We start from the raw sequence: 22,369 nt of genomic DNA, 5'->3' as shown, positions 1-22,369 counted from the left end.
TGCAGGGCCGGTGGTGAGAGATGCTCGCAGGGAGGAAGACCCCATGGTGTGCTAACATTCTGGATGTGGGGTGTGGGGGCAGAAGAGGCGCCGGCAGTGCCATCTAATACTGAGAAACACCGGGGTGGGGGGCTTCCAGGTGTTGGGGTGGGAGGGGGAGCCAAGAGTTCAGTCTCAGGCTCCTGAATTTTTAGACGTACGGTCGAAGCTGGGCCCATGGGTCTGGACCTCGGGGAGACAAGGCTGGAGCAGAAACTAGTCAACTTTGAAGATGGGATTTAAAGTCATGGAACCGAGCAGAAGGAGAAGAGAGGCAGTGGGAGGCTTGGGCTGGGACCCTCCGGTGACTGGAGGCGGGGAAAGGACAGGGAACCAACGCTGCAGACAGGAGGAGCTGGAAGCTGGGGGAGGACAGACAGGGCAGGGTGGGGCACCAGATACCACTAGAGAAAATGTGCGGACGCTGCTGGTAGATGGTGTGGAATGAGTGCCCAGAACTGCCCCCTTGCATTTAGCAATGTGGGGGCCGCCAGTTATTCAACTACACTATCAAACCAACAGCTGCATAACTCCAACCCAGATAAGTGCCATGTCAGAAAAGCACAGGGAGCTGAGACCACGCCACAGGAGAGTGAAGCCAGCCTGGCAGTCAGGGGAGGCCTCTCCAAGGCAGTGACAGCTACACTGGGCCCCGGGTGATGGGGCGGAGTTGCCAAGGTGGAAAGTGAAGGGGGCCAGGGAGGAACAGAAGACCCCTAGGACAGGGAACAGCTCACACAGCCTGGAGTGTGATGTCACCTGATGCAGTGATGGGTGTGGCTGGAGTTTAGCAAATGGGGGGGGGGGCTGGAGGAGGCTGGAGGGTTGGGTGGGGACAGGCCCACCTGCAAAGACTTAGAACTCTAACTTACAAGCAACGGGGAACTACTGAAGGGTTTGAGCACAGGAATGATGTGATCACATTTATGTTTATAAAAGGTCATCTGGCTGCCGGGGGGGATGGATCTGCTGAGGAGAGGGGGCTGTACCTCCAGAACTCTCAGCCCCCACCCCCTGCCTTTACCCAGGTGTCCACCATCTCTCCTGGGCCATCTCACCTGCTTCCTAGGTGACCTACCTATTCCTAGGCTTTCTGTCTGTCCTCTCATACACTCATCCATCCACTAAACTATCCCCCTTTCCCTCCTGTCCATTCCTTGATCATGTGCAGAGTGCCCTCACCAGGCTATCAGGACACTCTTTTAGATCTAAAACTAGGTCACACAAAGCTCAAAGCTTTCAATGACCCTCCGCGAACTAAGACTAAAGTACAAACTCCATTCAACCCCACGCAAGGCCGTGTCTAATCCAGCTACCTCTGCCCCACCTTCCACGTGAGAGTGGAAAGGAGCACGGACTTGGCAGCCACAGAGACCTGGGTTCAAAGCCCAGCTCTCTCAGTGGCCAGCTGGGTTAAGAGTTTTGGGCAAATACTCATCCTTCACCTGGGGATTCTAGATAATTCAGATCCTGATTCAGGTGGGCTGGGGCGGGGCGCTGCTGCCGCTGGCCCAGGGACCACGCTGGGAGGAGCCAGGCACTAAGACGTGAGCGCATGCGCCGCGCTCTCCTGCGAACCTGCGCCTTCCCCGCAGCGGCAGCCCTTGCCGGGGCTGCTCTTTGGTGGGGGGCTTGTTACCTCAGAGGTTTCAAGGGACTGGATCTCCCTCGGAAGCTCCACAGCATGCTTGCTGAAGTAGTCCATGGTGATGGCGTTGTTCCAGTAGCTCAGGCTGTTCTCGGGGTTGGCCGGCTTCTTCTTCCTCCTCAGGCAGCACACGGTCAGCAGGACGGCTGCGGGGAGAGCCGAGTTAGAGATGGGGCGGAGATGCCGGTCTCCGGCTGGGGCGGTGATGGGCGCGCTCGCAGCCACTTGCCCCCTTAATTCATTTGTTCATTCGTTCAAAAATGTCTAATTTATGTTGAGCTTCTACTTTTGTGCCAGGTGCTGGGAGACAGGGAGAGAAGAGAAAGACACGGCTGCTCTCCTCTCCCGAGCTTCCCTCCTAGCGTGTGTATGGACGGTGCAGAGGGACCAGACAACATGAAAGCTAACTTGCTCAAAGAACATAAAACATGGCCAAGTGAGAAAGATAACGGAGGGGAGCTGGGGGAGAGGCTGCTTTAGAGCCGTCGCGAAGGGCTTCCCTGAGCAGTGACCTTAGAGCTGAGACTAGAACATGGGGAAGGAGCTGGGCAGTGTGTCCCAGGTGGAGAAAACAGCATGTGCAAAGGGCCTGAGGTGGGGGGTGGGGGACAAACAATGTGGGTGAGCAGTGTGGCTGGAGTGAGGTAGGTGTTGGGCAGTGAGGTAGGTGAGGCCAGAGCGCTATTTAGAGGCTGCACTCACGGGCTCAGGAGTAAGAGGCATGGTTGTAATTTCGGCTAGCTGTGGTGGCTGCAGGATCGCCCCTAAGTTTGCTCCAAGGAGAGGCTTTGCTCACTTGGTGGGAGGGCTTCCCCCAGCTTGGCTGCAAAGAATGGCATGTGTGCTGAGCTGCACTGCTGGACTGAAGAGGGGCCTTCTCAGTCGGAGCAGGAGCATGGCAGAGAGAGGGATGGAGCCCAGGGAACTTTACACAATGAGCCCTTGCCTTCCACAGAGGGCCTTGGTGGCAGAGGTCCCGGACCCTGAAAAGACAGCTGCTCTGGCATCATCAGCATTACCACCATCATCACGAAAAAAAAAGCCACTAACAGTATATAGCATTTATGTGCCAGGCAGGGTTCCAAGTGCTTTTGGGTATTAATTCACTTAATCCTCCACGTAACTCCACGAGGTTGGTACCAGTAGGGCCCCCATTTTATAGACAGGGAAAAGGAGACTCAGGTGAAGTGACTTGCCCAAGAGCAAACCCAGACATCTGGAGTCCAGAGTCTGTGCTCTCAGCCCTCCCCGAGTCTGCCTCACAAAGGCATGCCAAATGCCGACGGGGAGCCCGCGCTGCACAAATGGGATTGCCGGGGGCTTTCCACCGTGCGATATGACACCCTGTCTGTTCAGTCCGGAGACTCGAAGGCCCTGGGAGGAGGGAGCATTGTATGTTGCTGATAAACCACTCTGTGAGCAGAGTGGCTCAGACGCAGAGTGGCTCGGACATGCCGACTTGGAAGGCTTCTGAGGTCGGAGAAGTGTGCTGGCCTGTCCAGGGTCACACAGTGGAACGGGTGATGCAGTGACCAGGGTAACAGAAGCCCTCTGGGGGAAAAGCCAGTAAATGGAGACTGGGTACCTCCTGCCCAGGCTCGCCATCACCAGAGCCCAAAGGGTGGCTGAAATTGGGCCAGGGGTGGGCAGAGCTATGGGGACGCCCAGGCTGAGCCGTGCACAGAGGCCAGCACCGTGGTGGCAGTGGCCACCAGGGGGCAGTGGAGGCCCAGTTCTGTCCACAGCACCCTGAAGGTCTGGCCCGCATCCGGGGGCCCGAGTGTGCCAGGGTGTAGGGTAGCTGCAAACCTGGCACCTCACAGGCTGAGACCTCGGGGCCCACAGCCTAGAGCCCTGTGGGCTGAAGAATCCTGGAATGCTCTTCCCTGCTGCTGGCCTCGCTGGCATCTTGACCTGACAAGCCTTCCAGACGAATTTCCATTCAAGCCATCAGGCAAGTTTCCATTCCATCCAATCTGTTTCTATCAGTAAAACTTCTGATTTGCTTACCCTTCTTCCAGGTCCCCTTACAAACATTTTCAAAATAGAAAGGCGATTTCTGAATATTTGAGCTCAAAGGAATTTTAGACTGGCTGGTAGAGACTTCTTCAAATTTTGTGGGTCTCCTTTCCTTCTCAAGAACCCTTTCTTCAACTGGTTGAAGGAGGAATGGGAGTGAGGAGGGAGGCTGCAGAATCAGCCTGAAATTCTGCTCATTTAGGGCACCCTCCGCATCCTACAGACCAGAAGACTAGGGTGCAAAGACTCTGGCTTAACTGCCGCAGGTCACAGTAAGTGTCAGGGCCTGGGGCAAGGCCCTAAGTCCTCTGCCCCTTTTCTGGAGTCTTTGTTCCTCACTGTCACTACTTTTCACCATGCTCCTGGGGTGGTGAGGTGGGGGTGGGGGAATTCAAGCTGCAGAAACCCAAACCATAAGGAGAGGGTTGGGCTGAGCCCACACTGCCACTGCTGTGAGCCTGGGCCTGATTAGGACACAGGACTGGGGTCCTGCCCTGCAGGAAGGGCACGGAGAGCTCTGTTCCTTGCATTCTCGCCTTCACACGTTGTTGGTGCTCCTGGCCTGATCACATGCCTAACGGGGAGCTCCTGGGGCCTCTCAAACACCATTTCATTGACACACCAGAAGCCAGCCCAGCTGCAGGAAAAGCATGGCCTTGGAGACCACATGCCAAAGGTGCAGGTGTGACTCTGCTGTGTATCACACTAGGTGAGTCACTTTTTTTTTCCATTCTTTGGTTCTTTTTTTTGGCGGGGGAGGTAATTGGGTTTATTTATTTATTTACTAATGGAGGTGCTGGGGATGGAACCCAGGACCTGCTACCTGCTAAGCACTCACTACCTCTGAGCTCTGCCCTCCCCCTAGGGAAGCCACTTCTTGATGCTGATCCCTATGGACTTGGCAGGGTTGTAAGGAGTCCGAGATCATGAATACAAGATTCCAAGTGCACTGCCTGACGCACAACAAGTGCTTAATGAGTAAGAGTTTCCTGAAAGGAAAACTGGGCTGCACAGCTGTTGGGTGGTTCAAGGCCAAGGCTCCACCTGTGATTTAGCACTTTTGTTATTTCATATTAAACCTTTTCATCCCAGAAAGAAAAGTATGATCAGACTTAGGGAGTCTCTAGTATGTCCCCAGGGGCTTCATGGTCTGATTTAACCCACAAAATAACCGCCTGAGGGAGGAGCTGGCACTCTTTCCATTCACCGAAGAGGCAACTGAAGCTCGTGGAGGTTAACAGAAGTAACCCTGGTCAGCCAGCTAATTACTGGAACTGGAACCTGGGTCTCAGTGACCTCTGGCTGCCGGTCGTCCTAACTTGTCCTGATTGCCGGTGGGGGCGTGCCTGAGGAAGCACTGCGTGGACCACAGGCTCTGTGCACACACAGGGTGGGAGCCGCCCCCTCTCCGATGCTCTCTTGAAAGCTCCCACTGCTCTGCTTCTCCCAACGCAACAGCCTCAAGGCTCTTAGAGGAGGTCAAGGGCATCCCTAATCCCTCCAGTTTTAAAATGAGTGTGAGTTCAGCAAGCTCTCTCTGCTTCCCAGGCATGTCAGTGGGGATCAGCCATGGCTTGTCAGAGCTATGTCAGGAAGGAGGAGGGTCGCCGATTGGAAGATGGAGCCCTGAGGACTGTGCTGACATTTCTGAGAGGGGCCTGGTTTCAGGGCTGGGACCCGCTGTGTGATGGGAAATGGAAATGAGAGCCTATGGTAGCCCGAAGGCGCAGCCTTTTCAAACACCTGCGGAAAGTGCGCCCTCCGTGGCCTGCTGGAGAACACATGGCCAGTCCTATCATGTGAACATGCTATCTTCCCGCTGCCCTCACCGGGCACCTCTCCACGGCGGACTCTGTGGTAGGACCTCAGATGCATCAGCTCTGCTGTGCACAAGTCTGTGGGGTGGGGGCGGCTGCAGCTGCGGGAGTGCTGGCTCAGACCTCCTGTGGCGGGGGCACAGCGGAGGGACAGGCACAGTGGAGGGCCGGGCCCGGCCACTACCCTCCGATTCACCACCACGTGTGTGCCCAGGCCACGTTTCCTGGGCTGCTTCCAGCCGTGGCAGGGCTACAAGAGCAGGCCTGTTCCTGTGGGACAGGGGCCTCCTCTTAATGGTCTGAGGACTACCCTCAGCCTGGCAGAAACTTCCGTAGGGCTGCCCTGCGGTCCAAGCCTCTCCCTCCCCATCCTCCCCTGCAACGTGCCACACGCACACTGCGCTGAGGCTCTCCCCGCCTCCTCCAGCCGCTTCCGTTATACTTCGCAGATGTTTCCCCAGTACATCTCTTGCAGGCTGAATTCTGTTTAGGGATCTGCCTCCTGGAGGCCCCAAGCTAACACAGTGAACGTTGAGTCCTATTTCCACAGGCGAGAAAGCATTGGACCAACTTGTCCAAGTTCCACAGGTGACGAGTGGGAGAGCTGGGGTCACACCCAGGTGTGTTTGATTCCCAAGCCAAGCCTTTCTGTCACACCAGGGTCTGTCTTGAGTGAGTCATGCAGGGTGAATGTTAGGAAAGTGAGAGAGGCAGGCATCTTTGACAGATGTCAGGTTGGCCCCTCATTTTGTAGGTGAGACACCGGAGACTCTGGAGGGAAGAACTTGTCCGGTGGCGCCAGCCCAGCTGTGGACCATCACTTCCCTCCTCTGGAGGCTGGGGGAGGAGGCCAGGGGAGGCCTCAGGGTATGGAAGGAGGCCAGGCTGGACACGAGGCCACAGGTCTGGGGAAACCAGATTTGGGGGCTCACTGACTCCCCATCTGGCTGGTGAGAATGGGCCTGAGGAAGGGCCACAAGGTTCCTGCAGGGGGCGCTGTTGGGAAGCACAGAGAAGAACCCTGAGAGTGTGTCTAGGACACTGTGGTCCAGCCACGGGGACACCCCCGTTCCCCCTCCCAAGCCTGCCGTGCCCCAAGGCCATGCCTCCCTTCAGTTGGCTCATAAGCCCCAAGGAGACAAACCTGGTGTTAGTGCCTTCCTGTCCTCATCTCTCCTGTTCTTTTTGCTGGAAAGAGTACTTCTTAAGGGAGGGTATAGCTCAGTGGTAGAGCGCGTGCTTAGCATGCACAAGGTCCTGGGTTCAATCCCCAGTACCTCCATTTAAATAAATGAACAAATAAACCTAGTTACCCCTCCTCCCAAAACAAGTCAAGATGAAAAGTTTTTTTTGTTTTTTTGTTTTTTTTTAAAAAAGGAAAGAGCAATTAAAAAGAAATACTTCTGACCCAGGTTTTCTTATATGATAACTACAAAGTCATTGGGGTCTGTGAGTAAAAGATACTCACAGACATTCAGATCTGAGTAACCCTCACAGAACAACATGTAACACGGCCAAGGGCCGCACGAGCACAAGGATGTGTTATCTCTGAAGGCGGCGCTGACGCTCGCATGGCATTTACTGTACGTCTGGAAGGAAGCCAGCCTGCTCCGGGCAAGGGGCACATCCGGGCTCAGAGAGAGGCCTACTCTGCTTTGGACAGCTCAACATGGATTGATGAAGGCCAGCTGTGGATGTTTCCTGCTTTCACCCATAAACCCCCATCTTTTTCAGGGAGGCTGGATGAGGACATTCTCAAGAATGGGTGTGGCATGTGCGGGACAGGTCAGGGAGCCTGACAGAGCCACACAATGACCTCCTGATGAGAACTCAGAGCCCAGACAGCCACGAGTGAGGATGGACCGCTTTGGCTTCAGGCCCACAGGCTCGTAGCAGGAGGTGGTGGGCTGTGCATCCGGATGGTGGCAGCAGAGACCAGCTCAGCCTCATGGCTCCCCAGCCCCAGCCAAATGTGGCCTGGATCCAATCAATTTCAGCTCTCGGCACATCTGAAAATGTATGTGGCTGTCCCCTGGGGGGCTCAGGAGACAAAGCATTTCTCGGACCTGGTACAACAGACATCCTCCCAGCCGCTGAGCGGGGCCCCTGACCTGGAAGGGCAGGTGGAAGTGCCGACACCCCTTCTTGGGCAGGCCTGAGGTTCGCTCTGACCGCCCACTGCTCCCACTGGAGGCCAGGGATTTGCGCACCTGCCCAGCAGCTCCCCATCTGGAGTCTGGCTTCTGCTCGATGGAGAAAAGCAGAGCCAGAGCCGGGGCTGGTCTGAAAAGCCAGATGAGGAAATCTGTGCACGCACTTTGCTACCAGCGCAGATGGCCTGAAATAGCTGGCAAACTAGCCAGGAGGAGACCCCTCTTCGAGGGCTGTAGAGTGTGCTTATTAGGACAAATGTGGCTGCCGGGAGGGTCTGAAATGTGGGGCTCTCACACCTGGAGGAAGCCTGCTTGCCTGATGGCTGGAGTGGGGCTGGGTCAGGAAAACAGCCTGCGTATTTACTCAGCTGTGCTTGGAAAGAGCACAGCGCTTTGAAGCTGGACCAGTGTTCTTCCAGCTCAGTGTCCCCCTCATCTGGGCCTTCATAGGATTAAGGATGGTCCCACGGGGCCATGAATAAGGACAGGGAGGTGGACATGGAGGGAGCCAGGAACCTGGGTGAGTGAGGGCTCAGGAGAGCCTCCCTCAGACTGGAAATGCCAGAGGGACACCAAAGGAGGGGGTTGTGGTTCCCGGGGGCAATCTTCCTTTACGAAGTAACTTGCTCCATCCCAGCAGCTGAAGGCTCCTGTCTGTGCCAGAAGCGTCCTGGAGGTGCAGCTCCGGGCTGTGTCCTTGCCTCTGTCTTGGCTGATGGGGTAGGCATGGTTCAGGCAGCCCATGGGTTTTCCGCTCTGCAGTAAAATCTAATTTCAAACTCATACATAGCAAAAGGGCCAGAGGAATCCTTTTAGAACTGCAAACCCAGGTGGGTGTGGCCTGTGGGGGTGGAGGCTGGAGAGGGCGCTGGCAGCTGGGGAGGGGGCCGCACCACACATCTCCGATTCCCTGAGTCCCTAGTGCGTGCAGCAGTGCTTGGCACACAGTGGGCGCTCTGGATATACTGGGGAGAACCCAACAGATTCTATCCCCAGACCTGGGCTGACTCACCTGTGATTGGAACCCTGGGCAAGTCATTTCACTTGGGGACTTACTCCCCACGTCTATGGTGTGTTCCTTGGACACTGTGTTTACTTTTTTGTTTTTATTTTATACTTTGGCTAGTCTGCTTGAAGGAGGAATGATTTAAAAAAAATGGGAACACACTCTGTAAACTGAAGTCTCTGGACACATGGAACGAATGGAAAATTGGAAAGCTGTCCCTAATGTGGTTACTTCTCAAATAGGACCATTATTAATAATTTATTGGCTAATAGTGCTGCACTTTCTCATTATCACTCTTCTGTGTTAGAAGTGGGCAGTCACAGCTTTAGGAATACCTGTGTGTTTCCATGAGCGACAATCGAGCTGCTTAACGAAAGAATGAAATACACAACCTGCCAACAATTTCACTTTTCCTGAAGTGGGTCCTTGAGCAGAAGTAGACTGTCCACCCTGGCACGGAAAGTTTGCTTTGCTTTTCAACTAGAAGGAGACAGAGAACTGGGAGAGGTGGCTCCTGGAAAGAGTCTGGACTCCAGGTTACAAAGGATCTTGCTGGAGAACAAGGCCAAGCAGAAATCAGGTTTGTGTTAAAGGCACACACGCCCTGCACTGACAGTTGACTCACAGCATGAGGAAAAGCATGAGACCTGGCCTAACAGCCTCCTCTGTGGAAACTTCTGGGCTTCGTTCCTCTTGGGATCAGGCCAAGCCCATGACATGACGTGAGGCCTTACAACCAATGGGGCTGATGCCGGTGCAGGCTGCCTGAATGTGACCAAAGGATCCAGAAAGAGGAACTGCCACCTGCTGTCCTCTGCCACAGCCAGGCATGTGTGGGGCGCAGGCAGGAACTGGAGGCCATCCGAAGGGGCAGATAGGGGCAGGGCCGGGGCAGGGCGGCCCTATGAAGAGACTCGAAGGGACAGGGATGAGCAGCTTGGAAAAAGAAAAGGCTGCCCTTGAGAGCCAGTTCAGATATTCCAGGGGTTGGCAGACAGACTTGCTCTGTATGGTTTCAGAGGGCACAGGTTAGGACCAAAGAGTAGAAATTATGAGGAGGCAGATTTCAGGCCCCCAAGAGAACCAGGAAACAATCTGAGGGTCACAGGGGAACAAGCTGGTGAGCGGAGAGGACAGGGGGCTTCTCACCCCCAGAAGGGTTCAGAGGGTGCCTGGATGATGGCTGTGTGGGCTGGTGTGGGGCTGCGTACAGTGAGGATTCCTGTGAGGCAAACAGAGAATCCCTAAAGACCAAGGATCAAGTATGTGGGGAAGGCATAAAGGAAGCCCTCAGGTCCCAGGTGACTGCACCAGGCTCTTCAGGGAGAAAGCCTCTCGACTCGTCTTGAAAGGAGTGACGGGCAGCAGCAGGAGGCGCTGGTGGCCTGGGGAGAGCCCTTCCCCACATACCAGTGAGAGCAAAAGATGACGTGGGGTCCACAAAGCATCAGCTCCCACCACCCATGAGCAAATAAAACAGGCAGCGGAGGAGAATAGCTGAATTCACACGGAGCTCTCAAGCCTCAACTGAACTACAGGAACTCTGTTTTTGTCAAGACTAACAGAACTTCCTGCAAGATCAAAGCTTCATCTCTTCTTCTTTCTGAGGGGGAAGACAGACAGGAGGAAGGGAAGAAGTGAGAGAGGAAAGGCTGGACTGCAGCGGAGCCAGAAGGGAGGCTGGGGAGGAAGGTGAGGGCTCTGCTAATTGGAGGCTGTAAGTTTGAAAGCACCAACTTTCCCTGATGGTGTGTTGGGGCCCCATCGCTCCATGTGTGAGCAGGCTGGGTGGTGTCATGACAAGAGCCCTGGCCTGGAAGACAGGCTCTGAGCGCTCCTCCCAGCCCTGCGTCTCACTAACTCGGGGGTCCTGGGGGAGCCATGTCCCCTGTCCAGCTTGGTGTTTCTTTCTGCAAAATGCAGAATTGGACCGGACTACCTGTAAGGTTCTCCCCAGCTCCTGGGAGTCGTGCCTTCATGCTCAGTGGGCACCTGAGCCACGGCCTGGCAGAGCCGAGGACGTGGGGAGTGATAACCCATGACTCTTGTCCTGTTACCTCGTTCCCGGGATTCTGGGGGGTGTTGTAGCCCACTTGGCAGGGACTGCCCAACTCTGGGGCAAAGGAATTGTAGGGATGGGCAAGTTGCCATCGTGGAGGTAGAAGTGGGGGGCGTGGGGAGGGGCGAGGCACTTACAGCAGGAGGAGATGGGCACGCTGATGGCCAGAATCACCCAGGCGATGTCCATCTTGCTCAGGCAGATGGTGGCTCTGTGCTGGGGTTTGTCCCCTTCAGCCACATGGGAGATGTTCCCTGCTGTTCCTGGCTTCCAGGTCCCGGCAGGGACCAGACGGTTGAGAAAGTTTCCTGTGGCCGTGGACACCACCGTGGAGAGAGGACTGGGCACCCTGCCAGCCATGGTGGTGGTGGCCAAAGCCTCTTCCTCGGCTTGGGAAACAGTGCTTCCTGAAACCCCGGGGGAGCTGGCTGGAGCCTGAGGGGCTGAGGATGTTCCCTGAGGAAGCCCCTTAGAAGGGGCTGAGACACTGGCGTCAAAGGCAGCCTGGGTGGGCCCCGTGGCAGCCGTGAAGACCCCAGAGCTAGCAGATGGAGGTCTGCTAATGCCCGGGGTGACAGTAAGCCAGGAGTCACTGTGGCTGGGGCTGTCCTGCGGGTCACCGCGGGGGTGCTGAGAAGGCACTGGGGCAGGCTGTGGACCGGTAGGGGTGCCTGAGGCTGGTGTGGTGTCCGGCTCCCCTCCTTGGCTGGTGAAGGTGGAACCACCCCCCTGGTCTGCTCTGCTAAGGCTGGGCTTGTCCTCTGCAGGCACCAGGGGGGTGGTGGGTGGTACCCATGAGGTCCTGCTGGGTGCCAAGGTTGTGGCCACTGTCTGGGGCTGTGGCGAGGAGGAGTAACCCCAGAGTGGGTTCTGGGGGGTGAGGGTGGAGGGGTCAGGCTCCACAGATCCTGTGAAGTTGCCTTTGTAAATCTGGAAGATTTTCCCCAGGGGCCGCTTCTGCCCCAGATGTGTGGAACTCTGATTTCGTCCCCGCTGGCCTTCCTTCCTCACAGAGTGACCGCTGGGCGCAGGCGGGACAGGGCGTGAACTGCCAGTTCCCTTTCGGGAAGAGCCTGGAGGCCTGGGGGGCCTACGTGTGGTCACCCGGGAGGGTGCTGTGGGGGAGCGGCTGGTGGCTCTCCTCTGCTTTGTCGGCAGGATGGTGGGTGTAGCCTCCCCTGGGGGGCGGCCTTCTGAGTGGGAGGATGTGGTTGCCATGGCAGCAGGAGGTGGCCCTGTGGACAGGGGGCCTTCAGGTTGGGGAGTGGTTGCTGTTGCCATGATGGTGGAGACAGTGTTTGTAGGAGGGTGTCCGTCCAGATGGGGCGTCATCGTTGCCATGGGAGCCGTGGCCTGTGAGGAGGGTCTGTCGGGATGAGGGGTCCGTGTTACCATGGAGGCAGGGGCAGCCACCATGGAGGAGTGTCTGGTGAAGCTGAGGGGTGCTGTCAGCATGGTGCCTGGGGTGGTGCCTGAGGGGAAGACTTGAAGAGATTCCCTGGGAGATGGTTCCTGGGCAGCAAACACCGGTGCTTCGGTCAGTGCCAAGATCAGGAGGAAGCCTTGAGAGGGAGACAGAGAGCAGAGGTGAAACACCTGGGAGCAGCTCAGCCCAGGGCCTTCCTTACCCACGAACCTGGAACGCCTGGGAACTCATGGGAAACACCGGGAGCCTCCCCAAGGCCCATGCTCAGCAGACACAGGGCCATGTGGAGTTGGGGTTAGGTCCATCAGGTGGGTGCCACCCAGCCCCTGTTTGGGGGAGAACCCAGCTGCAGGGGAACCAGAGTCGGCTAAAGGGGCCCTTTCCCAAATGCATCTGAAATGCCATGGCCCCCCGTCCAAGGGCAGCTTCTCGGAACAGGCTGGAGGGGTGGGGGGTGTGGAAGGGCTTGTGGCCTCCCGGCGCCTGCTGGCCCAGTGAACCAGGGAGCGGTCGAGGCCGGCCTGACCACAGGGAAGCCGGCAGCTCTGCGTGGGCTGCCCTGAGCCAGTGAGGAGGACTCGGGTGGGCAGAGCTGACCAGCTCCCACGCCTTTTCTGAATCTTCCATTTATGAACGAGACAAAGGTACAGACGACAGATGTCTGCTCATTCAGGCCCACCTACCAAACAGTTAAGGAGGGTCTACCCTCTCCTTGATCCCGGAGAACACCAAAATGAACAGGGCAGTCTGTGGCCCCGGGTGAGCACGTACAAATCCACAAACGATCCTAAAACCAGGCAGACATCTCAGTGTCACTGGAGAGTGACAGGCAGAAGGGGACAGGGGTCCAGAGACCAGATCTGGCACCTGTAAAGCACACAGCACGGAGCCTGGAAGAGAAGGTGTGTTCCATTGTCATTTTAACTGCTTCTCCGACGATGCTCGTGAGGCTGAACTCTCTGTGAAAACCACAGCCTAGCCTTTCTGAGTAGGAAGAACCCTTCTGGGCATTAAAAAAAAACCTTGGACTGCGCATGATGGTCAGTGTGTATGCTTTTAGTTCACCGAGAAAGTGCACAAGGACAAAAACCTATGCATTTAACACCTCTTCTTAATACGTGTGGATTTTTATTAATCACAACAGCATGTGCCTATCTTTAAAAATAATACCTCGTGTAAATGTGAGATGTAGGACCTATCTGGGTTATAGACCAGAAGGCCGCCCCACCCCTCCTCCCCAGCGTACAGCACATGGGCAGGGAAGAGTGTCTGTCACAGAGGAGTGCTGGAAAGACCTCTAAGGCCTGATTCTGACCTGTGAGCTCCTCCTTGTTCACATGAACCCCTGCCTGGTTGCTCTCAGGCCCTTCCTTCAGCCCTGTTAGCTGCCCAGACAGTGGTAAAGCTCTGTCTCTGCTAACTCTCTTGGAGTCTCCCTCCCCCACCAGATTGCAGCAGGACAATGGTCAAAGAAGGGGCCCTGGCGGTGACTTCTGGGGGGTCCGAGGTGGTCAGCAAAGTTGACAGGAGAAGGCAGGGGCCCTGGTGAGTTTCTAGAAGCAGAGAGGAGGAGGAGCTCTCTTGACACACCTTTGAAACAAGGCCCAGGACCACTGAGGCCTCCTCCAGCTTAGTTGTGGGGTGGGGTCTGAGTGGACCAGTGTCCCCTCACCCTGCACATCTACCTTAGTGGGTGGGGGAGGCTGAGGGACTACAGATTGAACAGAAACCATAGCACCCACTTCTCCAGGACCAACAATTTGTCCTATAAACCTATTTTTTTGTAAACTTTCATTCATGGTATTGCCCATACACCAACAGTGTTTTCTGCTTATCTGGGTTAATCGTAAAAACCATTAACTGAGCCTCTGCTCTGGCCTGTCTTTCAAGCTCAGTTGAACCCTCATAACCACTTGATAGGGCAGGAAATTGAGGCTCAGGGAGATTAAGTAACATGTTCAAACTCCCGCAATAGCAGAAGTATGTGACACCCGGGCTGTATCCCAAACACGTGCTGTTCCTGGACCCGCCATCAATGAGGCGGGAAGAGGACAAGTTACAGCCACAGAGGGAATGTGTGCCTCTGGGCTGTGACCGGTTCAGGGTCATTCCAGCCCCTCCCTGGCAGTTTAACTCCACAGGGACAATCTATTTCTAGGGCTGGTGGTCATGACCACTGGGGTGTTGAGGGACACTCCTTTATAAGCCTCTGTTTGGTTCATGAGCATCCTGGTTCAATATGTGTTGTTATGGGCGGAACTGTGATCCTCTCAAATCCATGTGCTGAATCCCTAGCCACAGAATGGGACTGTATGTTAGATGGGGCCTTTGAAGAGGTGATTAGGGCAAAATGAAGCCACTGGGGTGGGTCCTAATCCAATCTGACTGGTATCCTTAGCAGAACAGGAGCTTAGGACACAGAGAAAGACACCAGGAATGCTCGGGCACAGAGAAGAGGCCTTGACAGGACACAGTGAGAGTCCAGATGTCTGTAAGCCAAGAAGAGAGACCTCAGGGGATTCCAGCCCTGCTGGCACCTTGATCTTGGACTTCCAGAACTATGCGGAGATGAATTTCTGTTGTTTAAACCCCTAGCCCGTGATGCCACTGGGCACAGCAGCCCGAGCAGACTGAAGTAAGTGTCTTCAGTTAGAGATCCCCAAAAAAGGAGAGCGCGGAGACCAGGGCTTGTGTGCCTGGAGTTTATTTTGGGGAGTGACCTGAGGGGACAGCCATGGGGGTCTGAGATGAGTGAAACAGGGAAAATCAACCCCAGGGCAGGTTGGGCAACTCACATCTACTGGGGATGGCTGAGGAGCTGAGCAGACGCACCTGGAACTGTCTGTGAGCGGAGCACAACGCACTGGCAGCCCCCCCTCCCCATGCCGGTGCTCGCTCCACCTGACTCCCCGCTCCTCCACGAGACCCATGTGGCTGAATTACAGAAGCCCTGGGCAGAGAGGCTGTCAGCTCACACCTGTGCCCGGCTGGTGGTGCCCTGACAGACAGCTGGAGTTCAAGTGAAGGGCCCACAGGTGTGTTCAGTACAATGAGGTTGAGACTAAGGGCCCTGCCTTCTTCTGGCAGCAGCATCAAGGGTGGCACAGAGCTGTCAGACAGGACCCCAGGGACAGGCGGGGAAACCACTTGGCCTATGGGAGAACTTCTGCAGACTCTAGAGGCAGAGGGCTTAATGCATCCTGGTCTTCAAATTACTCAGGGAAAGAAATTCCCCCACGAGCATCCCAGGGGCTAAAATCCTTCCAGCTTGGAAGCGTATGACTGGAGTTCTCTGATAAGACTGACAGTGGAAGTGAACACAGTTGCCCTTGCTGGGGCTCTTTTGAGTTGCCAGCATCCCCTGAAGTTATTTTTCTCTCTAGGAGGACTGTTAAGTTACCCCTTAGCCTTTGGTGCAATGAATGGATACCACCATCATAGATGCAAAGGGTTTTCACCTGGAGGGTGACATTTCGCTGTCACACAGTGACTGGGGCCCTACAGGCAACTTAACCCAATACCCTCATTTCACAGAGCAGGCAACGGAAGGAGTGAAGTGATTTGTCCAAGAACACACAGCTGGTTGGAGACACAGCCTGGATCACAGCCATTATTTCAAAGCAACTTCATTTGTGTCATAAAAACTGCTGCAACATTGCTGCCCAAACATCCCCTTCAACCTGCACCGTCACCTTCACTGTGGACAATGTCTATCCTTGGCACAAAAGGTTAAGGACTGAATGCAAGGCACAGACTGTCACAATAACTGTGCAAGGCCTTCAACCCAGGGCTCCCCTAACAGATGCAAATTTTCACTCCAGGCCCTTTGTGCTGGCCTGCTCACTCCCCTCCTCACAATCTGGGACTACCTCCTCTTTGCATATCATTTGCATGGATTTGCATAATAGACTCCTGAGGCTCTGATTCCAAATATGTCAGAGAATCTATAACTAAAATCTAACTTGACATGTTTTAAATATGGAACCGATTTTTAAAGCATGTTGGAATAAGGACAAGTGTAGAGGGTGGAAACCTGCAGATTGATGGGTGCCTAGATGGCGCAGGAAGGCCTCCTCCTCCCTTGAATTCCAATGCATACGTGATCCCAGGACCCAAGGAAAAGAAAGGCCTTCCTCCTTCTGTTTACTCGGCTGGCTGTCCACAGCTCGCATTGGGCAGGATACTTGCATCTGGCAAAGGCAAGGAGGAAATTCGTGACGAGCGAAATGGCCAATCCGTCCCGAGCGCTTCCTGAGAACACGCATGCTAGGAGGGCGAGGGCTGTCCTGACACCTTTAATTCTCCCAACCACCCGATGAGGCAGGTCCTATTATTAGCTCCTTGTTGTGACAGAGGAGAAGCAGCACAGAGAGGCACAGAACGCTCCCTCCTACCACACAGCTGGGGACGGGGAGCCGTGATTTGAACCCGGCAGCTCGGCCCCAGAGTCTACACTCAGCCACGTTCACTCACTGCCCTGCTCTGCACCTTCAGAAGCAATGGTCCACAGTCTCTTGAGAACTGATTTTCTATTATTGGTCTTTTCATTTTCCTTCCCTCTTAATCCTGTTTTCGTCTCTCTCCATTTCAGGGTTCTATATTATACATTTAGGGTGCTTTTAACAAGTTATTCAATTAACTTTCTTTTGTAAGTAACGGGGGAAACTTGAAGCAGTACAACACCCAAGCTGGGTATCCCCACTCTCATTCTCTCCTCTTCCCTAATCCTGGCATCTGGTGCACACAATCGTTTCACTAATTCAATTAATTGTATAATTTTGCTCTTAAAATCACTTACACACACAGGACACATTTATTATATGGATACATTTTCTCCTGCACATACAGAATTCTATCTCATTTTCCTTGTACTTTTAAATATCTTCTTCTAAGGAGAGCTTCCCTCCCCATTCAACCAGGTTTCCACTGCCAGATATTTGCTCCAATGCCTCAAAACCCTGTGACAGAACAGCAGGGTCTGAGATGCCTTCTCAGCCATCCCCTGTCACTAAGCACGATGGCCAGCCTGGATGCTGGGGGTGATGATTTAAAATCCTGCCTGCAAGTTCTCGGACACTCCTCCCAGCAAGCAGAGGGGTCTGTTTCCTCTTCCCTCTGAGCCTAAGTGAGCCTTTGTGAACAGAATGGGGTAGAAATGACACCACGTGGCTTCCAAGGCCAGGGGTAGAAAAGGTCATGAAGCTTCTGCAGGTGTTTCTTGGGGGCCTTCCGTTCTGTGTAAGAAGTCAAGGTCAGCCCGTGGGGAGAGAGAGAGAGAGAGAGAAGGAGCCCCAGCTGTTTCAGGTCCAGCCGGGCATCGACATGAGAGAGGAGCCCGGGAGACGAGCCTGGCCTGGCCACTGCTGGCCACAGCCACACAGACCCCAAGTCAGAGCTGCCCAGCTGAGCCCAGTCAACCTAACAATCAGGGGCACAAAAAACAATTGTTACTGCTTTAATCCACAGTCGGGGGGAGAGGTGTTTTGCAGCAATAGATATTTGGAACACTTGGGAATTTAGCTTCTGCATCCGATGTTTCAACAAGAAGAAGGAGAATCCAGGCCTACCAAGCCTGGCCATCAGGGAGTCTGTTTTCTGCGTGGGCAGTAACATACCATCTTGCCGGGAAACAGCTCTTCTCATTTCCGGGTTACTGTCTTTTAACTGGAAGGGATCCTAGGGCCCTCTGGCATCTAACTCGTCCACTTTCCAAATGAGAAGGCTGAGGCCGAACAAAGTGGAATCCTTACCCTGGGCCACACACTCCCCGGCCAGTCCCACGGATGTTCCAAATCCACAGGGATCTCTTTATGTGTTCCTGGGATTCAGGTGCTCCATCCTCTGAACTCCAGTGAGCCCTTTTGTTTTAAGATCAAACCCCCCTCACTCCTCAGAGCACGGTTCCCTCACTCAAACAAACACGCATTGCGGGCTTTAGGGTGAGCTGGGCGGCTGCTCTTAACAGGTACTCGTTTTGTGAAAGGGAGTCTTTTTATAAAGAAAAAGAGGAGTTTGGGGTGCACATCTTAGCTGCTACTCTCTTTCCAGGAAGCCATGTTCCAAATGTTCCCTCCCATCAAGCCCTGCTGGGACATGCCTCAGGCCACAGGGCTCAAGGACAGAGGGTCCTGCTTAGCTCTTAGAGACACCTGAGGCCATCACCTGGTGGGTTCCAGGAATGTCTGCAGATCATGGGTTCAACAGCTAGGCTGGTGAGGCCCATGACTCCACTGGGAATTACCGCTCAGAGTACAATCTCTAGAACACATGCAGGCAAGAAAAGCATGCGAGATGAGGCGTGGGTGCCCCAGACACACCCAAGGTCTCCAGCTGGCATGGATCCACCCCATGCCGCAGCTCTGGGAGGCTGACAGACCACAGCTTCCTAACAAAGACTGCACTCACATGTGCAAGCATCCACAGTCCAGGTCCTTTCTTGGGAGCAGGGAACAGGCAAGAATGACAAATTTGCAGTCTGAGTCCTCCCATCACCTCCATGCTAACATTAAGCCATTTGTTTAAGGTCAAAACGGCCACCGTGTAGCAGTACCAGGATTTAAACCCAGGTTTCTCTGATTAGGCTGCTCGAGACCTCAGGTACTGAGCCATTTTTGATCCAGGAAAATGTCCTACATGAGGAGGAGGACACTTCATGAAGACAGGCAATGACATAACAACAGTAACAGCTGTGATGGCCACAATCAAAAAGCAAAACGTCCCCCTGAAGAAGAAACACTTGGGCAACCACGCTGACTTTCACCTTCAGCTTTTGCTTCTTTGCCTTAGTCATTCCGTTCCAACTGGGGCAAGCGTTTTCCACCTAGAACTCCTGCTGGGCCTTGAAGACTTTGTTAGGAGTCCCTCCTTGTGGGCTGGTAACCTCTAAGCTGACCCCTATTCCAGGCCTCATCTCTGAATGGAAATGCCCAGTGTCTTATGTTTCCCTGTCTCAACTCTGTGCTGTTAAGAGGCCAGAGACTGTCTGGTTCAAGGTTATTCCCTATACGCAGTCCAGCACCTTGGCCACAGCAAACATAAATATATAAAGAACTTATACAACTCAATTAGCAAAAAAAAAAAAAAAAAAAAAAAAAAAAAAAAGAAAAGAAAAGAAAAGAAAAAGAAAAAGAAAAAGAAAAAGAAAAAGAAAAAGAAAAAGAAAAAGAAAAAGAAAAAGCCAAATAATCCATTTAAAAATGGGGCAAAGGGTCTGAATGGACATTTTTCCAAAGACATACAAATGGCCAACAGGTACAAGAAAATGTGCTCGATATCACTAACCATCAGAGAAATACAAATCAAAACCATAGTGAGATAATACCTCAGACCTGCTATAATGACTGTTATCAAACAGATAAGAGAGAACTGGTTTTGGTGAGGATGTGGAGGAAAGGGAACCCTTGTACACAGCTGATGGGAATGGAAGTTGGTATAGCTGCTGTGGAAAACAGTATGGAGGGTCCTCAAAAAATTAAAAATAGAGCTACCATGTGATCCAGCAATCCCACTTCTGGGTACGTATCTGAAAGAAACAAAATCACTATCTTGAAGAGGTATCTGCTCCCCCGTGTTCACTGCGGCATTATTTACAGTAGCCAAGACATGGAGACAATCTAAATGTCTACTGATAGATGAATGGATAAAGAGAATGTGGGACACACACACACACACACACACACACAAGAATATTACTCAGCCACAAAAAAGAAGGCAATCCTGCCATTTGCAACAACTTGGATGGACCTTGAGGGCATTATGCTAAGTGAAATAAGTCAGACAGAGAAAGACAAATACTTATGATCTCATTTACATGTGGAATTAAAAAAAAGTCAAGCTTTAGAAGCAGAGAACACATTGGTGGTTCCCAGAGGTGGGGTGTAGGGAGTAGGGGAAATGGGTGAAGGTGGTCAAAATGTACAAACTTCCAGTTATAATAAGTAAGTTTGGGGCATAATGTACAACATGGTGCCTATTGTTCACGATATGTATTGCATATTTGAAAGTTGCTAAGAGAGTAAATTTTAAAAGTTCACATCACACACAAAAAATTCAAACTATGTGAAGTGCTTGATGTTAACTAAACATTGCGATAATCATTTCACAATATAGACACAAATCATTATCTTGTAATACAATGTTGTATGTCAACTGCATCTAAATAAAACTGGGAAAAAAATAAATTCTTCTAAATCAAATCACTAACCAGCTGTGACAGCTTATATTTTCCAAAAATAACCACCTTAACACATGCCAACCAACTTATTCTTCCTAAATGTGACTTCAGCATTCCTATGGAGAGGTGAGGTCTATGTCCCATCCCCTGGAGCCTGGGTGGGTCTGTGACTGCAGTTGAAGTGATGCTATGTGACTTCTGAGACCAAGTCATAAAAGATGGTATAGCTGCCTCCTAGTACTTACTGTCGGGTGCTTACTCTCAGAAGTCAGCTGCCACGCTGTGAGGAAGCCTGAGTCGTCCATGGTGGGGAGCAATGTGGAAAGGAACTGAGGCCCCTGGCCTTCAGTCCCAGCTGAACTTCCAGATGACAGCCAGCACCGACTTGCTAGCCAGGGGAGTGAGCGATCTTGAAAGTGGGTCTTCCAGCCCCACTCAAGCTGCCCTAGCCCAGTCTGCGGGGAGCAGAGACAAGTGATTCCTACCCAAACTGTAGATTTATAAGTAAAATGAATGATTGTTGTTGTTTTTAAGCCACTAAGATTTTTAGAGGTGGTTTGTTAAGCAGTAATAGTTACTTGAATACCATCAACGTAGAAGTGAAATTAAAGCTTTTTCAATGACCATTCTGGGTTTAAACATCAGGGGCTTCTAAGTGCAGGTGATTTTGTCTTGGGCTCCTTTACTGTCTTTGTCTACTACCCAGATTCAAGGAAAGGGAAACATCTCAATTCTGGCTCTTTCTGTAACATGATGAGTTCTCTGATCTATAGCCCCAAGTTCCCCCAAAGAAAGGAGGGAACAAATGCTTACTAGCAGTGCCATGAAGCCCCTTGGCACACATGTAATTTGTGGGCTGGGGGACAGATGGACTAAAGGTGGAGGCTGTTATAAGGTGACCACATACTGAAGATGTGACTGCACTGTGGAATTTATGTAGTATATGGTGCCTATTTATTGAAGACATGATCATTTCCTTCAAGGAGCTGCCATTCTAGAAGGGAGGAAAATCAGCTGTGACAGGGGAACAAACCTACACACTAAAGACATTCTCTTAAAGACTTCCTCCAAACAAAAATGAGAGTCAGAATTAGGTGGATGAAAAGGTTAGCTCAGCTTCTGATAAAATAACAGGATCATTAATATTCAGGTAACGTCTCGCTGACATCATGGGGAAGAACACAAATGCATTGGCCCAGACTGCTTTGTACTCTCCCGAACTAAAAGGACAAAGCTTGTAAAAATGTTCCATGCTTTACATTAGAGACCCCGACAAACACTGCCTCAGCCAGGCGACCAAGGTCAGCATCAACAGTGATAAAGTCATGGTGATGGTAGGTACCCTGGATATGGAGATGGCACTTGACCTCTGTAGCTTTCCTTCCCCAAACCTACACCCCCAGTCTAATAAGAAAAACATCTGGAAAATCCCAATATTCTGTGAAATATCTGATCAGGACTCCTCACTGAGGTCATCAAAGACAAGGAAAGTCTTGTGAGTCTGAGAAACTCACAGCCAAAAGGTACCGAAGGAGACATGACAACTAAACATCACGTGGTATCCTGGCTGGGACCCTGGAATAGACAAAGGACAGTAGGGGACAATGAAGGAAATCTGAATAAAGTATGGACTTCAGTTAATAATGTGTCAATACTGATTCCTTAACTTCTCAGCACCCTGGAGTGAGAGCATGCAGCCACGGATACACCTGGGAGCCCACTTAGAGAGGGGAGGAAAATTCCGACTCTTGGTGTATCTATTGATATTTCCTCTGATTCTCACCATCTAAAATATTCTCATTTAGAGTCAAAGTGTGGAGCTTGGAGGTGAAAGGGTCAGGGAGACTAATAACCTGCACACATTGTATTTTAACCTGTTCAAATTCCAACTGAGGGGCCAGGGTAAATGCCACCTTGCATAATAGAAACACTCTTGACCAAGGAAGCAGGCTGCATGAACATAAAAGCTTATTTATCATTAGCACGGGGCTAGATCGCCCTGCCCGCTGAACATGAAAGCCGTATGAGG

At 52.7% G+C, this 22,369-nt stretch overlaps 1 protein-coding gene across 6 annotated transcripts in view; it reads right to left on the bottom strand.

Annotated features, from left to right (window-relative positions):
• The window catches only part of TMEM108 (transmembrane protein 108), a 291,126-nt gene that overhangs the window by 3,325 nt on the left and 265,432 nt on the right, over positions 1-22,369 (bottom strand). For all 6 annotated transcript variants that reach the window (XM_010987823.3, XM_010987824.3, XM_031436631.2 and 3 more), the window contains 2 exons: positions 10,879-12,303; positions 1,679-1,833 (listed from right to left, as the gene is read on the bottom strand). In XM_010987823.3, the coding sequence (XP_010986125.1) occupies positions 1,679-1,833; positions 10,879-12,303 (1,580 nt within the window). The remainder of the gene's footprint in view (positions 1-1,678; positions 1,834-10,878; positions 12,304-22,369) is intronic.

Source organism: Camelus dromedarius, chromosome 2, assembly GCF_036321535.1.
Source record: "Camelus dromedarius isolate mCamDro1 chromosome 2, mCamDro1.pat, whole genome shotgun sequence".
NCBI lineage: Eukaryota > Metazoa > Chordata > Mammalia > Artiodactyla > Camelidae > Camelus > Camelus dromedarius.
This window is presented reverse-complemented; position numbering and strand designations above follow the sequence as displayed.